This window comes from Rutidosis leptorrhynchoides, chromosome 3 (genome assembly GCF_046630445.1).
Source record: "Rutidosis leptorrhynchoides isolate AG116_Rl617_1_P2 chromosome 3, CSIRO_AGI_Rlap_v1, whole genome shotgun sequence".
Classification (NCBI taxonomy): domain Eukaryota; kingdom Viridiplantae; phylum Streptophyta; class Magnoliopsida; order Asterales; family Asteraceae; genus Rutidosis; species Rutidosis leptorrhynchoides.
In genome coordinates, this window is record NC_092335.1 from 12,834,144 (window position 1) to 12,861,657 (window position 27,514).

Here is a 27,514-nt window from a genome sequence, read left to right on the forward strand (position 1 = left end):
ATTTTTTAATGTACTTGAACAATTATTGCTAGTGCCAAGGATTTTTTCGTCACATAAGCTCGATAATTTTTTGACTGTAAACGCATTTCCTCCGTCTAGATTCCATCTCCAGCTGTCAACCCGACTTGTAAGTTTCACATTTTGGTTTAGTGACTACTCGGGGTCACTGTCATTGTGGCTTAAACGTAAAAGCTGTTAAAATCTTGGTTCAAATCCATTTCCACATTGTCTACGACTTATGCGATTCACTTCCTTAATGATGATATGTTGCTAGGATGGTTACTGTGGTTGGATATATATATATATATATATATATATATATATATATATATATATATATATATATATATATATATATATATATATATATATTTTAAATACTGTAGAAATTTTTATATTAATAAATCTAGAGGGAAATTCTAGAATTACATAAATTTTACATAATTTCTTTTAGAAATAATAGGGATAGATGAAGATGATTAATTTCGTTCATAAGTAAGCAGAGATACAGAGATACTAAGAATGGTGTATGCAAATATATATTATGTATGTTTGTAGTTCCTTCAATTAATTATCTTTTGTAGTTTAAAAATACGTGTCTTCCTTCATTCAATACTGCTACTACTCATTGACTTTCGTAAAAAGGGCGATAGCTTATATTTATTTGATGTTGTTTCCGTCCTCTTCATGTCTAATTCAATCTTTAAGTTGAACCAACCGGTCCTTGACAAAATGATAGCCTCATTCAATACGTACAACCACTTATTTTTTTTTTTGAAAGGCAACAAGATTTTTTATTAATTACTCAAAAATTACAGCTACAAGCTCGCAGGCATATGCATAAGGAAATATAAGGGAGCTGATGCAGTTATGCATATGCAAAAACAAAGAAAATAGATGCAAGATAGCATCTTTACAGCCATTCGATTATGACAAATACACAGACGGATTATGAAGCCATTTATGCCACTCGATGTTTTTCAACTTGCACCTCTTCGCGATCCACTCAAAACTCTTCACTTGAATCTCACTCACCGCGACAGGAACGCTCCAACATTTGTTTTTGAAAACTTTCTCATTACGATTCCTCCAAATGAGGTACCCGCTTGTCCAAATAACCCCTTGCCAAATAATTTTGCCCACGTACAACCACTTATACTTTAAATGTTAGAGCACCAGGAGTCGTCGGCGTTTTTCGCCGTTGCCAACATCCGATGCCGGGGACGTCGATACCTCCCACTCAGTCCCGGCGTTAACTCACCGTCGATCGTCCAACGTCGCCATCCACCATCGCGGTGATTTTCAACGTTTTTTGTTTATTTATTTATTTATTTATCTTTTTCTTTCACTTTTTTTTGGTTTTTGTTTTTTGTGTTTTGCTTTTAAAATAGTTGCAAATAAAGGGAGCTGGTAATATGGTATAGATTTTTGAATTTTAGGTTTAAATAGATTAGATGGACCAAAAATTATATCCAACATAAAACGAGCCGAATTTTTATAGATTTTGCGTCATTTTTTATTTAAATAATAAATAAAATGTGTTAATTAAGTATATATTTTGGGCCAAATTTTTATTTTTTTAATCGTATATATTTTTGTTAGTAATTTAAGTATTGTATTTTTTACTAAATATAATTATTTTATTATATAAATAAATTAAGTATTAAATTAAAATATGAATTAGACACTGAGAATAGACACATAATGATTTCTCCGGTTTTTGTTTTAGTGTTAATTTTTAGTGTCTTGAAAGACACTGAAATTAAACACTGTGTTTGGTGTCTCGACTCCAGTGCTCCTATTGTATCAGTTTCTCACTTGCTTCTAGAAAAATACAGAGTATAAAACAAACATAACATCAGAAAAAATTCAATGCTCACTTAGACTTTTTTTGTGAAGGTGATTTGTAATTTATTACTCTATATTTCAGCCATACACTATCAAGATGTGTTTTAGAGTGTTAATAAAATGTTTTAAAACAAATTTGATGATTTACTGCTAATAAAAAAATTGTAGTAACTACAGTATTATCTAACTTTTCTTTTTGTCATTTATTATTATTTGATCAGATTTTAATTAACTTTTGTATTTGTCATTTATTTGATCTTTTTTTATTAGACAAATTAGAGGTTTCATTAATAAATAACTTAATACAATTCAAGGCCCAGGCAAACAAACCTCAGCCTTGAACAACTAATGAAGTTTTACCAAGGCTCATATCAAATGGTTACTAACTTAATTACAATCAACAAACAGATCGATTTATGGAGAAACCGTGTTATAAATCCGTTCCCTATTCTTTGCGCAATTTGTAAAGGCCTCATCACTCCTCTATAACACTTGGCGTTCAAATCTCTTGAAACTATTTACTTTGTAATAATAACTAGTACTAGTATGGTATGATATATTTAGATTTAAAAGAGTGAATCTATTATCAGGACAACAAATTTAACACCAAATCTAATGATTGAAAAAAAATTAAGTTACTTAGACCAAAACTTTGATCAAACATTGTTTTAAGAGGATTGTTGCCAGCTACGTGAGTTTGATGTAAGGGTGCAAACCAAAATCCCGCATCGGTCATGAGATAAAACAAATGTATGTATATAAGTCTAAGGGGAAGTTCCTCTATTACCAATTGGTTTTAGAAAAGGATGGACTATTGGACTTATATTGCAGGACATTGTGTTTGGGCTATGCGATCCTTACAAGTGGTATCAGAGCTGGGCCATAGCCCCGATGTGGTGGACGGCGCAGTAGGGCGCACCCCTGAGCGCACGCAGCGACGTGGCGCACCCCTCGGTCTTAAGCAGCGATGAGTGGACCCAGCTCTCGTTCGAGGGGAACCTGGCACGATGAGTTGATCCTGGAAGCCTTGTATCGAAATCTCCCTGCCCTACCCACCGGGTTGAGAGTTCCGAGTTGGCGGCGGTAAAGGTTGGATCCGGACTATCGTTGGAGGGAGGCCTAGATGGACTTAGGTTTGAGGGGAGGTTTGTAAGGGTGCAAACCAAAGTCCCACATCGGTCATGGGATAAAACAAATGTATGTATATAAGTCTAAGGGGAAGCCCCTCTATTACCGATAAAACAAATGTATGTATATAAGTCTAAGGGGAAGCCCCTCTATTACCAATTGGTTTTAGAAAAGGATGGACTCTTGGACTTATATTGCAGGATATTGTGTTTGGGCTATGCGATCCTTACATTTGACCCCATGTCTTCAAACTTATAATGATTACTCAATAATTGCGTATTTTTGCAATCAAGCTAGTGAGTTGGGGAATATTAACTTACAAGTTTAATTAAGTTAAAGTTCGATGTTTAATGTATTTAATGTATTTAAAGTAATGTAAGTAACATATAAATACGCTAAAAATATTTCGATCGTTGGGGCGCTCCAGATCTCAACCTAATTACTGGACCGTGGTTCTGCATTTAATATGTTCTAATTACGAAAACAATGCATACACCATTTGTTCCGATAGGTAATGCGACGAGCTTTTACATTTATGTAGAAACGGGAAACCAACCACAAAAAGTAACAAGAATAACACATTAACACGTGTCTAGTGAAAGTAGCCTATCCATGCAAGTTTTGGGACCATTTGTTGATTTTATTATGATGTTATGGAACGTTACTGGTCCCTTGATAACAGATGTGTGATTAATAATCATATTTATCTTTTCCTTTATCCTTGAACTATAAATATGTGATGTGTGTTTTTGGATCTTTCAAATTAACTGTAGAAAAACTGTAGTTTAATAATATTAGTTGGATTGATGGAAAGTTAATTTGTTTGTAATGGATAAGACAAAGTCCATAACCCAAGCCATAAGGTACGAGAAAGTAAGTGTTACGCATGCAAATAATGGAACATGTGATCCTACGAACTACCTAGCTTGCTTTTAAACGTTTTGTTTACGTTTGTTTATATTCGTTTCATGGATTTATTTCTATTTATCTACCACACTTTACAAACACCTTTTTAGATGTCATTAAAAGTACCACTAACAGTTTACTTTAAACGTACATAAAAAAAAATATTTAACAAAAAAATATAAAAAGCTAATATTTTAACATGTTACAAGTTATCCTGATTTGATCCCAAAAAAAATACTCGTATTATACTAATTTATCCTGATTTGATTATATTCGTTTCATGGATGTATATCTATTAATTGACCACACTTATACAAACACTTTTTTAGATGTCACTAAAAATACTACTATCATTTTACTTAAATGTGCACATTACAAACAATATTTTAAGTTTTAACATGTTACTAGTTATTTTAAATTATAATCGTTTCTCCTGATTTATTATAATCGTTTCTCCTGATTTGATTATAATCAAAGCAATTCGATCATCAGTTTCATGTGTATATATTAAAGTAGTTACTGTACATTTTATAAACTACTCCGTATTTGGGTAAACTCGGTACAGGAATATAATCAAGTACTACAATGACAAAGATCAGTTGTTAAAGTATATAAGTTCATGTACACATCCTAATAAGCATGCCATAGATGATAGGTGTCAATTGGTGAATTAAAATAGATACTACTTGATTTTAGACAAAAGAACAAATCTAAGTTTATTGGTGATTCAAATAACATACTACTTCATGATTCTAGAGTCTAAACAATACAACAAATCAAAGTGGAAGCTTAAATTTATATTTTGTATCTCTCTTAGTGAAGCTTATGAAAAACTAAATTTAAACTTTCATAAGTAAATATTAGTTGTGTCGTTAAATACACTCATTAGACCATCTTTATGGCGGGCATGTTGACGTGTTGATGGGTAGGGGTGGGGAGCTTGGTGAGCGTGCTGCTAAACTGTTAACCAATGGGTGACATGCTGAGTGGCATGTTGAGGGGTAAGGTACACTACTACAAAAAAGGAGATTAGAAACCGGTTTTAAAGACTTTAGGAACCGGTTTTAAAACCGATTCCTATAGGTAGGAGTTTCTAAAGTGAAAACCGATATTAAAACCGCTCTCTAAACTAGACTTTAGGAACCGGTTTTTTTATTATTATTAAAAACAGGTTTCTATTCTTGATAATAGAAACCTCTTTTTTTAATAAGAACCGGTTTCTAAACTTTTTTTAATTTCTCAAAAACTCCCGTGTATTTTTTTCTAATATTGTTTTCATTCAAGAATAAAAAATGTGTACGGTCTGTCAAACGAATGAAACCACAACATAGAAAATATAAATCACAAGCAAATTTGTCAACACCACGTGCTATTGAACTCAAAAGGAATTTTTAAAATTTGTCAACAACACAAGCTCGTGGAACTTGATAAAAGAGGAATCGACTTGCACACTCTTAGATGCTCCTTTGTGATGATGATGTTGAATCTTTGGATCACACGTTAATCTTTTGTAAACATTCGTTGGAGGTATGGAACCGAGTTTTCGCATGGTGGAACCTAGGTAGTTTCAATAATCTAAGTGTGAACGAAATACTACGTGGAAACTCACCATCATATATGTCGTGCTTCGGGAAAAGGGTTTGGCAAGCGGTTGAATGGGTATGTGGCTATTATATTTGGAAGATTCGAAGCGATAAGATTTTTCGTAAGAAATCATGGAGTGCACCGGTTGCCCTAAATGAAATCCAACTCAAATCCTTTGAATGGATCTCCCAAAGATCTAAAAGTCACAAAATCGAGTGGTTGTCTTGGATAAATGATCCTAGTGTGTACCTAAAATTGTAAGTTGGATGATAGGTTGTTTGCTCTCTTCGCAAACTTGTGTTGATTGTAATATGTGTGGTTTCGGGGCTCAAACGTGTATGCCCCTTCTAAGTTGTAATTTGTGATTGTTAATTTATATATTGATTTGCTTGCTTTTCAAAAAAAAAAAAAAAAAAAAAAAATTTGTCAACACAACATACTCTTAAATAATTCTTATATATATATATATATATATATATATATATATATATATATATATATATATATATATATATATATATATATATATATATATATATATATATATCGCTATTTATATATTAATGTGAAGTGCAAATTACATTTTTGTACAATTTTTTACACACCCGTACATCGTACAGGCTCAAAAACCTAGTATATATATATATATATATATATATATATATATATATATATATATATATATATAGTGGTAGGATCAAGAGGGAAGTAACTAATCGGGGGGAAGCGGGGGGAAGCAAAACTTATTTTTTTTTCGTTTTTTGTAAAAACTTTGTTCACGAACATTATAGAATAGGTGAAAATATGAACGTTTAATAAAGACACTTTGTGATAAATATTTTTATTTTGGCGGAAAAACGCTCGAAGAAGTAATATATAACAATTATCGTGTTTTTCGAGCATATGTTGAGGTTTAGATATTAGGGTTTAGATATTAGGGTTTAGATATAATGGTTTAGAAATTTAGGGTTTAGGGTATAGATTTAGGGTTTAGATTTAGGATTTAGATTGAGTTTTTTAACACGAACGGTTTAGAGTTTAAGGTTTAGGGTTTAGGGTTTGGTGTTTTGGGTTTAATAAACCCTAAACCCTAAACTCTAAATCGGGCTAAATTTTACTTCACAAAACATGAAGAAAAAAAAACGTTAACATTCTTCACGATCAATATTATCTTGAATGTTATTTTTGTCGATCGTTTTCCCGCCTAAATAATAACATTCATCACGAAGTGTCTTTTTTAAATGTTCATATTTTCATGTGATCTTGATGCCTGAAAAAAAAATTTAAAAAAAAAACGATTTTTTTTTTGCTTCCCACCGCTTCCCCCGATTGGTTACTTCGCCATTGATCCTGCATATATATATATATATATATATATATATATATATATATATATATATATATATATATATATATATATATATATATATATATATATATATATATATATATATATTGTTATAAAATATCTAGATTGTGTTATAAAATATCTAGATTGGATGTTAATTTTATTATTATTATATTTCTTGCATAGTAATATTTTATACTATAAATAGACATGTATGGTAACCATTTAAGGTGTACCATTTCTCTTGAAATATCACTATCAATATTTCTTCTCTCTTTCTTCTCTCTTTTTCTCTCCTTGTTCTTATAACCATTAAAGGTAGTTATAAGCTTACTGAATTATAACACGTTATCAGCACGAAGTGCTCCGTATAATCAAGGTTTATCTAAGCAAGCACACGTCACTAATCAAGGAAGAAGAAAAGATCCGTTAAGTAGAAGGTATAGATCGAAGCAAGGTTGGAACTTTGGGTGTCTACCGTTTAGAGGAACTCTTCATTGAGTTTTCAAATTCGATTTTCAAAAGGCTACAAAGGTTGTATTCTAATCTTCTCTCGTTCGATTTCGTTAATTTGTTTTGTTTACTAAAGTTTTGTACAATGATCCGTGGAAGAGTATGATTTTATAAAGTTTTAAAAAATGCTTCCGCTCGCTTTGAATTAGTATCATACTCCAATAGGTATTTGGTTCAATATCTAAACAAATTTGATTTACATAATCCATTTTCTTAAAAGAATTCACACTATTTATTTTATGATGAGAGATTATATGTGTTAATTAAGATGAAAGAGAAGTATAAAGAAAAGAAACACTGCATATATACTTATAAACAAACCAAATAAAAAGGGTTCAATTGGATGTCTCTTAAAAAAAAAAAAAAAAAAAAAAATCCAAATTTCCAGTTATTTGATTTTAAAAAAAAAAAAAATCCACGGGTACGGGTGATGAATCCAATGGATCCGCATCCACGACCCGCGGGTGCTATCCCTAATTGTGACAAGTACGAATCAACTAAAAGTCTAAAAGATAAATGCTCTTATAGGAACCAAATGTTCACAATAATTGCTTAAGCTAGATATGAAACAAATAGTTCATAAAAAAAAAAAAAAGGTCGTTGTGCGTTTTCGGGATGATAGCCGAAATACACTTACAAAAGTAGGTCAGCCGTCAATTCTTTATGGCCATATCAACGTAGATCAATAAAATCATTTATGGTTTTGATAAAAGATTAATTAAAAATTAATTGTTTTTTGGTCTTGGATTCTCGGTAACAAAAGCAAAGGTTGTTTTTGGTTGCCACAACAAACAAGACAGAGGTTGTTGACTTTTGTTGTTAAACATGGCACAAGTGAACAATAACAATAGATTATTGTTTTTGAAAAGAATAATGATGCGTTAATTTTATTGTATAAAATAAAATTAAAGAAAATGGTTTTCATTGATGACTATGAACAAACGCAAACAAAGTGTTTGTGGTATTTGGTGATTAAAAAAAAAGTGCATCTAAAGCTTCTACTGAAAATAATATGCATCTAAAGCTTCTACTGAAAATTAATGTGCAAGGTACAACGTATAACTATATGGTCAAATTCATTTGAGCCTTCGGAGTCACAAGTATATGATGTATATATATATTACTCAATTAACAAAATAGTAAATCTAAATTAATTCATATGAATAGTAAAACGAAATTAATTAATTTACTATTCACATAAAAAAGCGCATATGATAAAAAGCGCATCGCATATGATAAGCGCATATGATAAAAAGCGAATATGATGAAAAGCACAACGCATATGATTAAAATCGCATATGATTAAAAGCGCATATGGTGAAAAACACAGCGCATATGATTAAAAGCGTATATGGTGAAAAGGATATATGATAAAAAAAAACACATATGGTGATTTATAAAAAAAAAAAAAAAACACATATGGTGATTAATGGAAAGCACATATGGTGATTAATGAAAAGTATATTGTGAAAAAGAATCACAAATGTTTCTTGAAAGAATTCAAGGTAAGATATATGAACCAATTCATCCATCATGTGAACCATTTTGATATTTCATGGTTCTAATAGACGCATCTAGCGGATGGTCTCATATTTGTATGTTATCAAGCCGTAATATGGCATTTGCAAAGTTTCTTGCACAAATTATTAAATTGAGAACACATTATTCTGATTACACCATTAAAAGGATGAGACTTGATAATGCTGGTGAGTTAACATCTCAAGCATTTAATGATCATTATATATCTACAGGGATTGTTGTTGAACATCCAGTTGCTCATGTGCATACACAAAATTGGTTTAGCTGAATCAATAGATAAACGCTTACAGCTAATAACTAGACAATTGATAATGAGTACAAATCTCTCAATATTTATATGTGGACATGTAAATTTACATGCTGCGACATTAATTCGCATTATACCATGTGGAAGTCATAAATATTTTCACTTAATACTTGATTTTGGCCAAGAGCCAAATATTTTCTACCTTAAAACATTGGTTGTGCAGTGTATGTTCCAATTGTATCACCACAACACAATAAAATGGTTCTTCAAAGAAAGATGATAATATATTTTGGATATAAAACATCTTCAATCATAAGATATATTGAACCCATGATGGGTGATGTTTTTACAGCACGTTTTGCTGATTGTCATTTTAATAAAACATTGTTCCCTAGATTAGGGGGAGAAATAAAAATAAAAAATAAAATGATGCTTCATGATGTGAACATCAATTAAGGTATATTGAACTCGCACAAAAGAATGTGAAACGAAAGTTCAAAAATAATGCATATGCAAGAACCTGCAAATTAATTACTTTATGCATTTACAGATATAAAAAAGTGACTAAATCATATATACCAGCGATAAATGCTCCAGCTCGAACTGAAATTCCAAAAGCTGGCAATAATGTCACTGTTGAGTCTTTGCCACGCATCAAACGTGGAAGATCAATTGGTTCCGAAGATAAAAATCCTCGAAAAAGAAAATCAGCTGATAATGAGGTAAGAGAAAGTGTTCAAGAAGAACCACAAATCAATATTCCTTCTGCAGAGGATATTGATAAATGTAAATACTAAAATTGCGATAAATTATGCAATATTATGGAACCGAAATGAAACTAAAATCTCTATGAGATATTTTCATATAATGTTACAATGACATCATGAATAAAGATGATGATCTGGAACTAAAATCTGTCATTGAATATACAAAATGGACATGATTGAGCTCAATGGAAAGGAACAATACGAGCTGAATTAGAATCGCTCGATAAAAGAAAAGTTTTCGGATCAATCGTTATCACTTTTAAAGATGTGAAACGTATGGGATACAAATGAATTTTTATCCGAAAAGAAATGTGCAAATGAAGTTACAAGGAAAACTAGACTTGTAACTCAATATTTCCCACAAAGACCATAAATGAATTATGAGGAAAACTTATCCTCCTGTAATGGATACAATTACTTATTAGATACTTAATCAACCTGGTAGTTATTTAAATGCATCTCATGAATGTTGTTACTACTTATCTGTATGGATCACTTAATAATGATATATATGAATATACCTAAAGAGTTAAGGTATCATAAGCATCTAATGTAAAACCCAAGGGAATATATTCCATTAAATCACAAAGATTTCTAAATGGGTTTATACAAACGGGACGTATGTGGTATAACCGATTAAATGACTACTTGATAAAAAAAAAGGGTATAAATATAAACTTATTTTGCACGTATGTTTTATAAAAACAATGTTCGGATATGAGATCGTAGTTGTTTATGTCAATGTTCTTAACATCATATGAACAAATAAAGAGATCTATGAAATCATTCAACTTCTAAAGAATTATTTTGAAATGAAAGATCTTGAAAAAACCAAGTATTACCTTGGATTGCAAATTGAGCATATGCCTAATGGTTTACTTGTACATCAAACAACTTATACCGAAAAGATTTTAAAACATTTTTTTTTTAAAGACAAACTCATTGTTGTTAGATCACTCAATATTGACACTGATCTATTTCATCCCTGCGAAGATCATGAAAATTTTAACAGATCGGAAGTTTTATATTTTAGTGCAATTGAGGTTCTTATGTATCTTATAGATTATACAAGATCTGACATTTCTTTTGCAGTTAATTTGTTGACAAGGTTCAGCTCAGCCCCTACCAAAAGACATTGGAATGGGATCAAACAAATAGTTTGATACCTTCGGGGAACTACTGATTTATAATTATTTTATTCTAACAACTCGAAACAAGATTTGTTTGGTTATACAGATGCAGATTATTTATCCGATCTACATAAAGCTAAATCTCAAACTGGATATGTATTCCTAAATGGAGGCACCGCAATATCATGACGTTCTCAAAATAAACACTTGTTGCAACATCATCAAATCATGCCGAAGTGATTGCATTACATGAAGCTACTCGGGAATGATTTTAGTTAAGATCAATGATACAAATCATTATTGATTCTTGTGGACTAGAACGCTATAAAAGCGTAACAACTATCTATGAAGATAATACAGCTTACATTATACAAATGAAAGAAGAGTATCAAAAATGACAGAACAAAACATAAATGCTGACGAGGCGCTAAAGCTATAAACGGTCTTAACGGTCATAAGTTTGATGGAAAAGAATGGTATATTGGTAAGTGTAACGACCCGCACTTTTTCGATCGTTCTATACTTATAAGATTGATATTTACATAAATTAAACCTTACCAACATGATAAGTAATCCAAATTGTTGAGACTTATATTTCCGAAAAGAGTTTTATACAACGTTTGACCGTCTAGTTTGACCGATGATATCACGAACTATACAATATATGATAATTATACGTCTGTGTATATATATGTATATATACATATTTAACATGATTAAAGAATGATTTAATACCTCATTTTATATTAATAACAACAAGTTATATGTGTATTTTGAAACTACTAACTTAAGTTTTCAAAACGATAACAATACGTAACGTTATTTGACATATATACTTAAGACTTATAATGTTATACATATATTGTATAAGTAATGTATTTAATTACTTTTAAAGAACTTAAATACATAAAACCATATAAGTGTATTCACAAAAGATAGCTATATTTGAATCCTCATTTCATTATTCACAAAATTTCTATACGTATACCTAGAGTATTTGTACTCGTATCATACCTAGCTCCTATACGTATTTACTAATAGTAAATACACATCAAAATCACCACCTAACCAGCCATTATTCATGCCCTTAGAGCTAGGTAATTACTTTTGAATCATTGCAAGACTAATTACAAAAATACAAACTAGAATTTTGTCATGTTATCCTTAAAGATCACATTTTTAGGAGTATATATGTATCATCATTTTTGATTCATTTTTACTTCAATCTCTTAACTAAAAACACACACTCTTTCTTACTCTCTAAACTCCATAACAACCCAGCAAAATTCCATAAAGATCTAGCTTCAAAAACCATACTAAAACACCATAAGAAAACTCTTACAAAAACACTTCAAGAAAACCTTCCAAGAACACCAACTTACTTCCAATCTTTCATCCACTTCTATCACCCTTTTGATTCTAGCTTCTTACTCCTCTTTTACAGCAAACTTATCCAAGGAACTTGAGGTAGAATCTATGTTCATAATCTTATTCAATTCATATATATATAGCTATCTTATTTTGTGGTACAAAAGTTTAACAACAAGAACATAGTTTGAATGTTTTCAAACTTGTTTGCAAACTAAATAGATCCTTCTAACTTAACTTTTAAAATACTTCAAGACCTGTAATATAACTTATGTATATGCTAATTTAACAAGGTAAAACTTGGTTTTTCAAAGTATAAGTATTTTTAGAAAAATGGTCATTAAATGATTTTGTTGTAACAAAAATGTTTAACTTCATATGTTTCACTAATGTTTCACTTATGCCGTATGATTTTGAATACAAACCAAGGTATTTACAGTTCATAGTCTTAAAGAAGAACTCGATCCAAGAAGATGGCAATTTGAATCAACGAAAACGGATTTGTAACGAAGAAACTATGACCGAAACAAAATTGGTTATCCTAGATCATTTCAACTACGGGATCAATTGGAAAAAAATGATATAAATCACATATTTCTAAGATAACATGATATTTTATATATATGTACTTATAATTCAATTTTATATGGTTCAGGATCACCCGTAAACAACACGAGAAGATTAATCATAAGATCCCATGATTGTACGCAACACGTCATTTGACAACACCGGTACTTTATGTACGCAACACGTCATTTGACAACACCGGTACCATGGGTCAAGATTAATCTCGACCAATACATATACGATGGGGTTTTATTGATTTCGTTGGGGGTTTTATTTATTTCATTGCGGGTATATTAAACATCTAAAAATGAACCATTAAAATTGAGTTACTAACAAAGAAATGCTAACTACGGACTAAGGAATTATTCTAAGTATTAAAAGTATAACAAGTATATATATATATAACGTTTGTTTTAAAATGAAAACATATTGATATATTATATATGGATAGGTTCGTGATATCAACCGGAAGACCGAGTCAAAATATATATATCATCAAGACAAGAGTGAGTATATAGTCCCACTTTTAAACTCTAAATATTTCGGGATGAGAATACATGTATTTTATGTTTTACATTATGGACACAAGTAACTGAAAAATATATTCTACGTTGAGTTGTACCACTGGCATACTTCCCTGTAGCTTGGTAACTAATATTTACAGCGGTATTGTAAACGCGAATCCTGTTGATAGATCTATCGGGCCTGACAACCCCAATCGGACTGGACGACCAGTATTCAACGGTTGCACAGTACTTCGTTTTGAGACTACACTTGGTACGGTGTAGTAAGATTTCATATTAAAGGGAATATGCGACGTGAAAATGTTAAGTATGGTTACCAAGTGCTCAATCACTTAGAATATTTTTATTGAAATGTTTATATACGAAATCTTGTGGTCTATATATATATATTGCTGCGCACTAAACCTATATCTCACCAACTTTATGTTGACGTTTTTAAACATGTTTATTCTCAGGTGATAATTAAAGCTTCCGCTGCATTATGTTGAATCTAAGCAGGATCATGCGTACTCATATTTGTGTCAAAAATAAAACTGCATATCCGAGGACGTGTGTTGTAAAATATGCTAGAAATCGTGTTGTTATTATCATTTGTAAAGTTTGTAAGTCGAAGATTATCGTTAAACGATAATCATCTTTTTATTGTCTAAAGCTTGTAACAAAAATAATGGTTTGGTTTGTAATGTATAATATATGCAGTTTTCCTTTTTTAAAAATGTCGCATATAGAGGTCAATACCTCGCAATGAAATCATACGTTATCTAACACGTTCTTATGGTTAAGGACGGGTTATGACATGTGGTATCAGAGCGTTGGTCTTAGCGAACCAGGTCTGCATTAGTGTGTCTAACCGAGAAGCCGTTAGGATACATTAGTAAGTCTGGACTTTGACCGGGTCTGATTTAAAAAAAAAAAAAAAACCATTGCTTATCACTGTTGGTTAAAATTTATATGTAAATATTATATAAGTACTAATGGGTTAGTTGTTGTGTGATAGATGTCGAGCTCAAAAATTGTTATCACAATCAACGACTCCGAATCAGAATCTTCAGATGGCGTTCCAGTCATTAACCTGTCCGATGACGAAAATGATATCCTTGGGGAAGACTCACAAATTCCGGAAAGTGAACCCGAGGAGGAAAGTGAACCCGAGGAGGAAAGTGAACCCGAGGAGGAAAGTGAACCCGAGGAGGAAAGTGAACCCGAGGAAGAAATACAGGAAATTACAAAAGACGAGTTCGAACTAGGAAAGAAACGAAAGGCTAATGAATTAGAAAATCCAAATTCCGAGTTTAATGAGAATGATGTGGCACCAATTCCACTCAACACTACCACCCCTATCCCCGCTATTCCTATTCGTTCTGTCCCGGCATCCAGTTCTTCAGTCCCACAGCCAAAATATAGGCAGACAGTTAGGATAAGCGTTAAGCAAATCTTTGTGTCTAAACGTCCTAGAAAATAGATCAAACGATGCGCTGCTGTGTCAAACCATGGAACCGAATAATGTTTTGTATAATATTAATAGTGTGGTTTGCTTAATGTTCGATGTAAGATAAGCATATGTAAAATATTGAAGTATGAAATGCAATAATTTTCCATGGTTAAGTATTATTTAGATTGTAGTAATTGATTCTGTACTAAGCTATTAAGTATGAACATTAACGGGTAGGTACTACCCAAGATATAATTATAAAACGCTAATAAGAAGAAAAGGCTTTTATAATAATACCTAGTTCATATTATTAATAAGCTATAATGTACTATAAATACACACTACATCTATAATAATCCATGTGAATAATTATTTTCTTTCATTAGGAAATGGCGCGATTGAATCGAATGACGGAACAAGAACTCGAGGAACTCATCAACCAGCGAGTGAACGACAGAATGTTATGGGTTGAGGCTGCAAGAGCTGCTGCAGTTAATCCAAATCCTCGTGTAGGATGCTCCTACAAGACGTTCCAAGCTTGCAAGCCATCATCATTCAGTGGAACGGAAGGACCTATCGGTTTAACCCGATGGATAGAAAAGATGGAGACGGTGTTCAAAATCAGCGGTTGTGATGAAAAAGACATGACCAAGTTTGCATCGTGCACTTTACAAGATAGTGCACTCACATGGTGGAAGAATTATGTGAAGGCGGTAGGAGGAGATGTAGCTTATGATACTCCATGGGAAGAATTCAAAGCAATGATAATCACCGAGTATTGTCCAAGGAATGAGGTTATTAAGTTAGAAGATGAGTTACGAAGTTTGAAGGTGGTTGGTACTGAAATCACCAACTACAACCAGCGATTCATGGAATTAGTTTTGCTATGTCCTGAATTGGTTCCAACCGAAGAACGGAAGATTGAAATGTACAAAGCTGGTTTGCCCAAAAAGGTCAAGGCAAATGTTACAGCATCGAAACCTAAGACAATTCATGAAGCTATAACCATGGCAAACGAGCTAATGGATCAGGTCATCATGGATAAGAAAGTATCCAATACTGATGTGAAGGTATCAGGTAACAAAAGAAAGTGGAATGGAAATTATGATCGAGGTAACCAACAACAATCTTTTAAGAAACAAGAAAACACGCAAGGTGCGGGTAGTGGTTTAAGCTTTGGTTATAAAGGACAAAATCCTTTATGCAACCGTTGCCACAAACATCACTTTGGTTACTGTAGTGTGTTATGCACCAAGTGTAATCGACAAGGTCATCTTGCGGAAGATTGTAAGGCTCTCGTTACAAATGGCAACAAGACTCCTGCCACCAACGCAAATAGAACTGCTTTGGCTACCATTACTTGTTTTGGTTGTGGAAAACAAGGTCACTATAAGAGTCAGTGCCCGAATCAGAATGGCGGACCTGCACGTGGAAGAGCGTTTGTTATTAATGCTAGAGAGGCACGAGAAGACCCGGAGCTTGTTACGGGTACGTTTACCATTAATAACTTATCAGCATCTATTTTATTTGATACTGGCGCCGATAGAAGTTACGTGTGTATAAATTTTTACACTAAATTGAATTGTTCATCATTACCTCTAGATGCTAAGTACTTGATTGAGTTAGCTAATGGTAAGCTAATTAAAGCCGATAAAATTTGTCGTGATTGTGAAATAAATTTAGCTGGAGAAACGTTTAAAATCGACTTAATACCCGTAGAATTAGGAGGTTTTGATGTAATAGTCGGCATGGACTGGATGTCCAAAATAGGAGCGGAAGTTGTTTGTGCCAAGAAGGCAATTCGTATTCCTGGTAAGGATAAAATGCCAGTGATGATTTATGGAGAGAAGGGTAATTCAAAGCTAAAACTCATTAGCTGTTTGAAAGCCAAGAAGTGTTTAGAAAAGGGATGTTACGCTATTTTAGCACATGTTAATAAAGTCGAAAAGAAAGAAAAGTGCATCAACGACGTGCCTGTGGCAAGAGATTTTCCTGAAGTTTTTCCGGAAGAATTGCCGGGATTACCTCCATTTAGATCGGTAGAATTTCAAATAGATTTAGTACCAGGAGCTGCACCAGTGGCTCGTGCTCCATATAGACTTGCACCGTCCGAGTTAAAAGAACTTCAAAGTCAGTTAAAAGAATTACTGGACCGTGGATTCATACGACCGAGTACTTCACCGTGGGGAGCTCCAATTTTGTTTGTTAAGAAGAAAGATGGATCTTTTAGGATGTGTATAGACTATCGTGAATTAAATAAGTTAACTATCAAGAATCGGTATCCACTACCGAGAATTGATGACTTATTTGATCAATTGCAAGGATCATGTGTTTATTCAAAAATCGACTTAAGATCGGGCTATCATCAACTACGCGTCAAAGAAGAGGATATTCCGAAAACTGCTTTTCGGACACGTTATGGTCATTACGAATTTTTGGTTATGCCGTTTGGATTGACGAATGCGCCAGCTGTATTCATGGACCTCATGAATCGAGTTTGTAGTCCGTATTTAGATAAGTTTGTTATCGTTTTCATTGATGATATTCTTATCTATTCCAAGAGTGAGCAAGAGCATGAAGAGCATTTAAGGTTGATACTGGAGTTGTTGAGAAAAGAACAACTTTATGCTAAATTTTCTAAGTGTGCTTTCTGGTTGAAAGAAGTACAATTTCTTGGCCACGTTGTTAGTAGCAAAGGAATTCAGGTTGATCCAGCAAAAATTGAAGCCATTGAAAAATGGGAGACTCCTAAGACACCAATGCAGATACGCCAATTTTTGGGTTTAGCCGGTTATTATAGAAGGTTTATTCAAGATTTTTCCCGAATAGCTAAGCCGTTGACAGCATTAACGCAAAAAGGGAAGAAATATGAATGGACCTCGGAGCAGGAGAACGCATTTCAAATACTGAAGAAGAAGTTAACTACGGCGCCTATTTTATCGTTACCAGAAGGGAACGATGATTTTGAAATATATTGTGACGCTTCGCGACAAGGTTTTGGTTGTGTTCTTATGCAACGAAAGAAAGTTATTGCATACGCATCCCGACAATTGAAGATTCACGAGCGAAATTATACGACGCATGATCTAGAATTGGGAGCAGTCGTGTTTGCATTGAAGATGTAGAGACACTACTTGTATGGGGTTAAATTCACTGTGTTTACTGATCATAAAAGCCTTCAACATATTTTTGATCAGAAACAATTGAACATGAGGCAACGTAGGTGGGTTGAGTTAATAAATGACTATGATTGTGAAATTCGTTATCATCCCGGGAAAGCGAACGTGGTGGCCGACGCTCTAAGCAGAAAGGAACGAGAACCAATTCGAGTACGAGCGATGAACATAAAAATTCGCATGAATCTCAACTCACAAATCAAAGAAGTTCAACGAGAAGCACTTACTAAAGAAAATATAGGAAATGAAATAATGAAGAAGTATGAGAAGCAACTCGTTATGCGGGAAGATGGAATTCGATATTTTGCAAATCGTATTTGGGTACCGAAGTTGGGTGGATTAAGGAAGTTGATATTGAACGAGGCACATAAGACAAGATATTCGATACATCCTGGAGTTGGAAAGATGTACCAAGATCTTAAGACGCATTATTGGTGGCCTAATTTGAAGACAGACGTTGCAACATATGTTGGGGAATGTTTAACTTGTTCCAAAGTCAAAGCAGAACACCAGAAGCCGTCAGGGTTACTTCAACAACCAGAAATTCCAGAATGGAAATGGGATGGTATCACCATGGATTTCATCACGAAGTTACCAAAGACTGCCTGGGGATACGACACCATTTGGGTAATTGTTGATCGTCTTACCAAATCTGCACATTTCTTGCCTATAAAGGAAACAGATAGAATGGAGAAACTATTACGATTGTATATAAAGGAAGTTGTTTCAAGGCATGGAATACCTATTTCCATTATATCCGATCGTGATAGTAGATTTACCTCAAAATTCTGGCAATCACTACAGGAGGCACTAGGAACTCGTTTGGATATGAGTACCGCATATCATCCACAAACCGATGGACAGAGTGAGAGAACGATTCAGACTCTCGAAGACATGCTCAGGGCATGTGTAATCGATTTTGGAAACGGATGGGATAAATATCTACCGTTAGCAGAATTCTCGTATAATAATAGTTATCATGCGAGCATTGGAGCTGCGCCATTCGAAGCATTGTACGGAAGGAAGTGTAGATCTCCTATCTGTTGGAATGAAGTAGGAGATCGACAATTAACTGGTCCCGAGATCATACACGAAACGACCGAGAAGATAGTGCAAATCAAGGAGAGATTGAAAACAGCCCGTAGTCGCCAAAAGAGCTACGCCGATGTTCGAAGGAAACCATTAGAGTTTCAGGTCGGGGACATGGTTATGCTAAAGGTGTCACCTTGGAAAGGTGTGATACGTTTCGGCAAAAGGGGTAAATTGAACCCAAGATATGTAGGTCCGTTCAAGATTATCGAACGCATTGGACCGGTAGCTTATCGACTCGAGTTACCGCAACAACTCGCCGGAATACATAATACCTTTCATGTCTCGAACCTTAAGAAGTGTCTTGCAAAGGAAGACCTCACCATTCCTCTTGAAGAAATCCATGTCGACGAGAAACTACAATTCGTCGAAGAACCAATCGAAATCATGGACCGTGAAGTTAAACAGCTCAAACAGAGTAATATACCGATTGTTAAGGTTCGTTGGAATGCTAGAAGAGGTCCCGAGTTTACTTGGGAACGCGAGGATCAGATGAAACGAAAGTATCCGCACTTGTTTCTCGATAACGCAAAATAGGTACAATTTTAAAATTTCGGGACGAAATTTATTTAACGGGGAGGTAATGTAACGACCCGCACTTTTTCGATCGTTCTATACTTATAAGATTGATATTTACATAAATTAAACCTTACCAACATGATAAGTAATCCAAATTGTTGAGACTTATATTTCCGAAAAGAGTTTTATACAACGTTTGACCGTCTAGTTTGACCGATGATATCACGAACTATACAATATATGATAATTATACGTCTGTGTATATATATGTATATATACATATTTAACATGATTAAAGAATGATTTAATACCTCATTTTATATTAATAACAACAAGTTATATGTGTATTTTGAAACTACTAACTTAAGTTTTCAAAACGATAACAATACGTAACGTTATTTGACATATATACTTAAGACTTATAATGTTATACATATATTGTATAAGTAATGTATTTAATTACTTTTAAAGAACTTAAATACATAAAACCATATAAGTGTATTCACAAAAGATAGCTATATTTGAATCCTCATTTCATTTTTCACAAAATTTCTATACGTATACCTAGAGTATTTGTACTCGTATCATACCTAGCTCCTATACGTATTTACTAATAGTAAATACACATCAAAATCACCACCTAACCAGCCATTATTCATGCCCTTAGAGCTAGGTAATTACTTTTGAATCATTGCAAGACTAATTACAAAAATACAAACTAGAATTTTGTCATGTTATCCTTAAAGATCACATTTTTAGGAGTATATATGTATCATCATTTTTGATTCATTTTTACTTCAATCTCTTAACTAAAAACACACACTCTTTCTTACTCTCTAAACTCCATAACAACCCAGCAAAATTCCATAAAGATCTAGCTTCAAAAACCATACTAAAACACCATAAGAAAACTCTTACAAAAACACTTCAAGAAAACCTTCCAAGAACACCAACTTACTTCCAATCTTTCATCCACTTCTATCACCCTTTTGATTCTAGCTTCTTACTCCTCTTTTACAGCAAACTTATCCAAGGAACTTGAGGTAGAATCTATGTTCATAATCTTATTCAATTCATATATATATAGCTATCTTATTTTGTGGTACAAAAGTTTAACAACAAGAACATAGTTTGAATGTTTTCAAACTTGTTTGCAAACTAAATAGATCCTTCTAACTTAACTTTTAAAATACTTCAAGACCTGTAATATAACTTATGTATATGCTAATTTAACAAGGTAAAACTTGGTTTTTCAAAGTATAAGTATTTTTAGAAAAATGGTCATTAAATGATTTTGTTGTAACAAAAATGTTTAACTTCATATGTTTCACTAATGTTTCACTTATGCCGTATGATTTTGAATACAAACCAAGGTATTTACAGTTCATAGTCTTAAAGAAGAACTCGATCCAAGAAGATGGCAATTTGAATCAACGAAAACGGATTTGTAACGAAGAAACTATGACCGAAACAAAATTGGTTATCCTAGATCATTTCAACTACGGGATCAATTGGAAAAAAATGATATAAATCACATATTTCTAAGATAACATGATATTTTATATATATGTACTTATAATTCAATTTTATATGGTTCAGGATCACCCGTAAACAACACGAGAAGATTAATCATAAGATCCCATGATTGTACGCAACACGTCATTTGACAACACCGGTACTTTATGTACGCAACACGTCATTTGACAACACCGGTACCATGGGTCAAGATTAATCTCGACCAATACATATACGATGGGGTTTTATTGATTTCGTTGGGGGTTTTATTTATTTCATTGCGGGTATATTAAACATCTAAAAATGAACCATTAAAATTGAGTTACTAACAAAGAAATGCTAACTACGGACTAAGGAATTATTCTAAGTATTAAAAGTATAACAAGTATATATATATATAACGTTTGTTTTAAAATGAAAACATATTGATATATTATATATGGATAGGTTCGTGATATCAACCGGAAGACCGAGTCAAAATATATATATCATCAAGACAAGAGTGAGTATATAGTCCCACTTTTAAACTCTAAATATTTCGGGATGAGAATACATGTATTTTATGTTTTACATTATGGACACAAGTAACTGAAAAATATATTCTACGTTGAGTTGTACCACTGGCATACTTCCCTGTAGCTTGGTAACTAATATTTACAGCGGTATTGTAAACGCGAATCCTGTTGATAGATCTATCGGGCCTGACAACCCCAATCGGACTGGACGACCAGTATTCAACGGTTGCACAGTACTTCGTTTTGAGACTACACTTGGTACGGTGTAGTAAGATTTCATATTAAAGGGAATATGCGACGTGAAAATGTTAAGTATGGTTACCAAGTGCTCAATCACTTAGAATATTTTTATTGAAATGTTTATATACGAAATCTTGTGGTCTATATATATATATTGCTGCGCACTAAACCTATATCTCACCAACTTTATGTTGACGTTTTTAAACATGTTTATTCTCAGGTGATAATTAAAGCTTCCGCTGCATTATGTTGAATCTAAGCAGGATCATGCGTACTCATATTTGTGTCAAAAATAAAACTGCATATCCGAGGACGTGTGTTGTAAAATATGCTAGAAATCGTGTTGTTATTATCATTTGTAAAGTTTGTAAGTCGAAGATTATCGTTAAACGATAATCATCTTTTTATTGTCTAAAGCTTGTAACAAAAATAATGGTTTGGTTTGTAATGTATAATATATGCAGTTTTCCTTTTTTAAAAATGTCGCATATAGAGGTCAATACCTCGCAATGAAATCATACGTTATCTAACACGTTCTTATGGTTAAGGACGGGTTATGACAGTAAGGCTCAGAAAAAGACTGAAAGGGAATAGGAACTGAAACAACGGTTTGAACAAACCATGAAGGAGACTGTAGACAAATCACGAGGGCCAAACTTGTACATAAAAGATTTAGATGATACAGTTTCAGATGAAAACCTCAGATTTTTCTCATATACTCAAGATATCATAAAAGACAACCAGATTAAAATGAGATACGTTCAATCAACAACTCTGCTGATCTTTATACCAAAGCACTTCTAACTGCTATTTTCAGAACACACGTTCATAATATTGGCATGAGGCATGTTCAGAAGATGTAACAACTCAGGCGTTGCCTACTTGAGGGGGAGTCAACTTTATGCTGCACTCTTTTTCCCTTAGCTAAAGTTTTATCCCAATGAGTTTTCTTTAGCAAGGTTTTTAACGAGGCAGTACTAGTTATTCTCTAATAAAATTGTCATCCAAGGGGGAGTGTTATAAAATATCTAGATTGTGTTATAAAATATCTAGATTGGATGTTAATTTTATTATTATTATATTTCTTGCATAGTAATATTTTATACTATAAATAGACATGTATGGTAACCATTTAAGGTGTACCATTTCTCTTGAAATATCACTATCAATATTTCTTCTCTCTTTCTTCTCTCTTTTTCTCTCCTTGTTCTTATAACCATTAAAGGTAGTTATAAGCTTACTGAATTATAACATATATATATTTGAACGGCATGAAAATGATATACATGAGGAATAATATTAAATAATTTTATTAATTAATAAACGCATTTAAATTCTAATCTAATCTAATAGATTATTAAAGATTGTTAAAATTAATTAAATTTGTTTATAAATCGATGTAATAGAAACGTAAACATATCACTTATTTTCGCCAAGTGTCAACTACAAACGACAAGATATGATAAACACTTTTGAGTAACAAAATTCGTCCCTAAAGTATATTTCAAACTATAGTTTTTTTTTTTTTTTTTTTTTTTTTTTTTTTTTTTTTTTTGAAAAGCAAACTTTATTAAAACACAATAATTCGATACAATACATCAACATAAGGAAGACATGTTCACGAACCTACTGCTACACAAATTTACAGTCCAGGAGTGTGTTGCTAAGAATGCAACGTAACACTACAGACAAAAGACTAAAACACGAAATAATACTGCACGAACTATGAAGTGAGGTAGATTCTTGGATCGTTCAACCATGTTAGCCAATCGAACTTCTTTTTCTTTGCCCTATGCCCGACCCACTCAAATGACTTGATTTGGATTTCACTTAAAGCGACCGGAATACTCCATGTTTTCCCGTGGAATACCTTGTCGTTCCGGATCTTCCAAATATAATACACGCAAATCCACTCGATTGCTTGCCAAATCTTCCCACCAAAGTTCGAAGTTGCAACATTTGATGTATTACCTCGAAGAATCTCGTTGATGCCAAAATTTGAGAAGTTTCCTATCCCCCACCAATTATATACTCTAGACCAAATGTCCATCGCATTCGAACAAAATAAAAAGGTGTGTTCAATTGATTCAAGATCATCATCACAAATTGGGCACCTCATACTATGTAGATCGATCCCTTTTTTATCGAGTTCGACCTGAACCGGAATTCTCTTTAATATGAGTCGACAAACGAAGATTTCTAATTTCTTAGGGACAAGTGAATTCCTCAACGTTTCAGGAAAATAATGATGTGAAAGGAGAAAAGCATGATCAATAATACCTGAAAGCTCTTTGACCGAGAACCTGTGCGAATCAGAAAGAAGCCAGGCCCATGAGTCAGGAACCGTCCGATCCAATTTAACATGGGCCAAAAGTTCAGATAGGCCCGCCAATTCTGTCTCTGCCCTTCTACTTGGAGCACGCGACCAGCACCAATTGAAGATCAGGTTCTGACCATCGAAGGCTAGTCTATCCACAACAGCCGCAGCTTGATCCACCTCTAGACGAAATAATCTTGGAAACCGGTCACATAATCTTGAACCACCAACTCAAACCTCCTTCCAAAAAACAGTTGAAGCACCATCCCCAATTTTTTTTGAGAAGGAGCTTTTGAAGTTAATGTTATATTCTTCAATTGAGTTACCTGCAATAATGATGTTACGCCACGTACCAAGATATGAAGAGTGAGGAAGTTCACTCTCCACATCTAGACCACCGTTAGAGCCATAGATGCTATGGATGACCTTGACCCAAAGGGCATTGGTTTCGGTTTTAAACCTCCACCACCATTTACCCAAAAGGGCAAGGTTTTTAGAATGTAGAGACCCGATATTTAACCCCCCATCCCTAAAAGGTTTAAGTACATTTTTCCATTTAACCTACGCAATTTTAGAACCCGATCCCCCCCGCCCCAAAAAAATGATCTTCTCACACTCTCTAATTTTTTAGAACACTCGAGCTGGCACGATAGAGTGAGAAAAAAATACAATGGGAGACTCGAGAGGACCGATCTAATTAGAACCAATCTTCCTCCAAAGGACATCCAATCCAATTTGACAATCTATTCTTAAACTTCTCAATAACCGGTATCCAATCATTTGCCTTCTTCATTTTAGATCCAATAGGTAACCCGAGATACGTAAATGGAAATGACCCCACTTGGCACCACATTCGAGATGCCATAATGTTCACTTCATCCGAATTTACCCCAACACCAAATAAGCAACTTTTTTGAAAATTAATCTTTAATCCCGAAGCTAATTCGAAACATTTAAGAAGATTTTGAAGACTTAACGCATTCGCCCTAGACCACTCTCCAATGAAAATAGTGTCATCTGCATATTGTAAGTGTGAGACGGGGACTTTATCATGACCAACCTCAATCCCTTTGAATTACCCTCTATCAATGGCCTCTTTCGTAAGGATATTCAAGCCTTCCGCCACAAGAATAAAAAGGAAAGGAGACAACGGATCACCTTGTCTAACGCCTCTTCCTAGTGTGAATTCATTTGTCGGTGACCCGTTAACAAGAATTGAAACGGATGCCGAACTAAGACAAGATAAGATCCATCTACGCCATTTACACCCGAACCCCATACTCTTCATTACCTCCATCAAAAATTCCTAATTAATGCAATCAAAGGCTTTCTCAAAATCAACCTTAAAAATGATCCCTTTATGTTTCTTTGTTTTGAGAAAGTCGATGCATTCGTTCATAATTAGCGCCCCATCCAATATAAATCTACCTTTGAGGAATGCACTTTGCTCCGGGCCCACAAGATTCGGAATGACTTTTTCAAACGATTCGAGAGAATTTTTGCAATAATTTTTTAGTAGCTACCTATGAGACTGATAGGACGATAGTCACCAAGTTTCAATGGGTCGTTCTTTTTAGGGATTAGAGTGATAAAAGAAGCATTACATCCTTTCGAGAACTCGCCCGTTTCCCAAAACCACGATATAGCATTTACAAGATCAATCTTTATAATATCCCAAAACTTCTTGTAAAATCTAAGATTGAAGCCATCGGGACCCGGGGCTTTCGAACTTTCACAATCAAGAACTGCATCATGAATTTCTTTCTCATCAAAAGTTCCCCCTAAATTACATGCTTCAGCCTCAGTTAGAACATTGTAACAGAGATCATCAAGGCTAGGCCTCTCCACATACGGTTCCTCGAATCTACTCTTGAAGCAGCTAAATATTTCGGCTTTGATGTCATCTGGTCGATCATTCCACACCCCGTTGATCATAAGACCTCTAATCATGTTGGTGTTGATCCTTCTCCTAATCATCGAATGAAAGAACTTTGTATTTTCATCTCCGTCCATAACCCACTTGATACGTGCCTTTTGCTTTTACATATTAGATTTGATGTTTTCCTTCTCGAACCACTTCTTTCTAGCTTCCCTCCACAATTTTAGTTCATCCTCATTCAAAACTCGAACCTCAGCTTGCTGCTCTAATCCGTTAGCAATCGACATATGTTGCTCTATCTCCCCGTCTATGTGATGGAACTTATTCTTACTCCAATCTTTAAGATCCATCTTCACGTTTTTTAATTTGTTTTTGAATAAGCTATCTTTTCTACTACCACCCACCACACTCGTGTCCCAAGCCTTTGAAATAACCTCCACCACATCATCTTCGCTAAACCAAATGTCAAAAACTTTAAACGGTTTCGGACCAAAGTTACGCTCATCGTCTTTAAGAATTATCGGGCAGTGGTCTGATAAGTGTCGATCCAGCACCATTGCGGTCAAGTCTCTCCAAATAGAGATGAACTTGTCGTTTGTGAGAAACAGATCAAGTTTACTATATTTAAGTCCGTCGTCGCTCACCCTCGTAAAATTCCTGCCCCCCATAGGAATGTCGATCAACCTATTGTTTTCAATAAATTCATTGAACCACTTCGCCCTATAATCAATGAACTCGCAATTGAATCTTTCCGAGTGATCCCGAACTTCGTTAAAATCCTCACATAAAACCCAAGCCTCATCACCACCCGAGACTAGACGAGATACAGAATCCCACAGTTTCTGCTTCTTTACATCATCTTGAGGACCATAAATATTCATAAGGTTGAACTTACACCCAAGGTTTTTCCAAGTACCCCTGATCCCAATCCCACATTCAATATCATCCACCGTCTCTGCCTCGAATAAATTTTCATCCCAAATAAGCAATTGCCCTCCAGACTTCCCAATTTTCGGTTTTTGAATGAAATTACAGTCATCTGATCCCCACAATTTACTTACCCACGAAAAGTCGATGAGGTTTAGTTTTGTTTTTTGAAGTACCACAAAATACGGTTTTTCCTTTATCATTAGTTTTTTCACCCAACTATACTTATCACCTTTTTTCCTCGACCCAAAGCTTCTGATGTTTAGGGATAGAATCTTCATGATAAACAATAAAAAACGAAAATAAACCAGGAGCTACTTACAAAGAAGAGGGTTTCTTCTTCCGTTTAAGCCCTAGCTTCTTCCCATACTCCTTAACACCATTCGAATTGAATGAGTTTGAAGCAGGTAAATCAACCTCTGAGGTACAGTTGATC

General features: G+C 33.8%; 2 protein-coding genes across 2 annotated transcripts; both read right to left on the reverse strand.

Moving 5' to 3' along the window:
* Positions 1 to 23,678: 23,678 nt before the first annotated feature.
* LOC139899678 (uncharacterized) lies at positions 23,679 to 25,560 on the reverse strand. The gene is made up of 4 exons (XM_071882526.1): positions 25,352 to 25,560; positions 24,977 to 25,258; positions 24,599 to 24,801; positions 23,679 to 24,454 (listed from the first exon to the last, which is right to left on the reverse strand). The coding sequence occupies exons 1-4, from the start codon at positions 25,558 to 25,560 to the stop codon at positions 23,679 to 23,681; spliced, it is 1,470 nt and encodes a 489-aa protein (XP_071738627.1).
* Positions 25,561 to 26,312: 752 nt separating this feature from the next.
* On the reverse strand, positions 26,313 to 27,281 carry LOC139899679 (uncharacterized). Its single transcript, XM_071882527.1, has one exon. The coding sequence runs from the start codon at positions 27,279 to 27,281 to the stop codon at positions 26,313 to 26,315; it is 969 nt and encodes a 322-aa protein (XP_071738628.1).
* Positions 27,282 to 27,514: the final 233 nt, after the last annotated feature.

What these genes read in the sequence shown, in the direction of transcription:
- LOC139899679 (XM_071882527.1), bottom strand. Translation starts at nt 27,281, where the DNA reads ATGATAAAGGAAAAACCGTATTTTGTGGTACTTCAAAAAACAAAACTA.
- LOC139899678 (XM_071882526.1), bottom strand. Translation starts at nt 25,560, where the DNA reads ATGAAGAGTATGGGGTTCGGGTGTAAATGGCGTAGATGGATCTTATCT. An exon ending in AAAGAGGCCATTGATAGAGG is followed by an intron (nt 25,259 to 25,351) that starts GTAATTCAAAGG and finishes AGAGTGGTCTAG; the next exon opens with GGCGAATGCGTTAAGTCTTC. An exon ending in GCGTAACATCATTATTGCAG is followed by an intron (nt 24,455 to 24,598) that starts GTAACTCAATTG and finishes TATTTCGTCTAG; the next exon opens with AGGTGGATCAAGCTGCGGCT.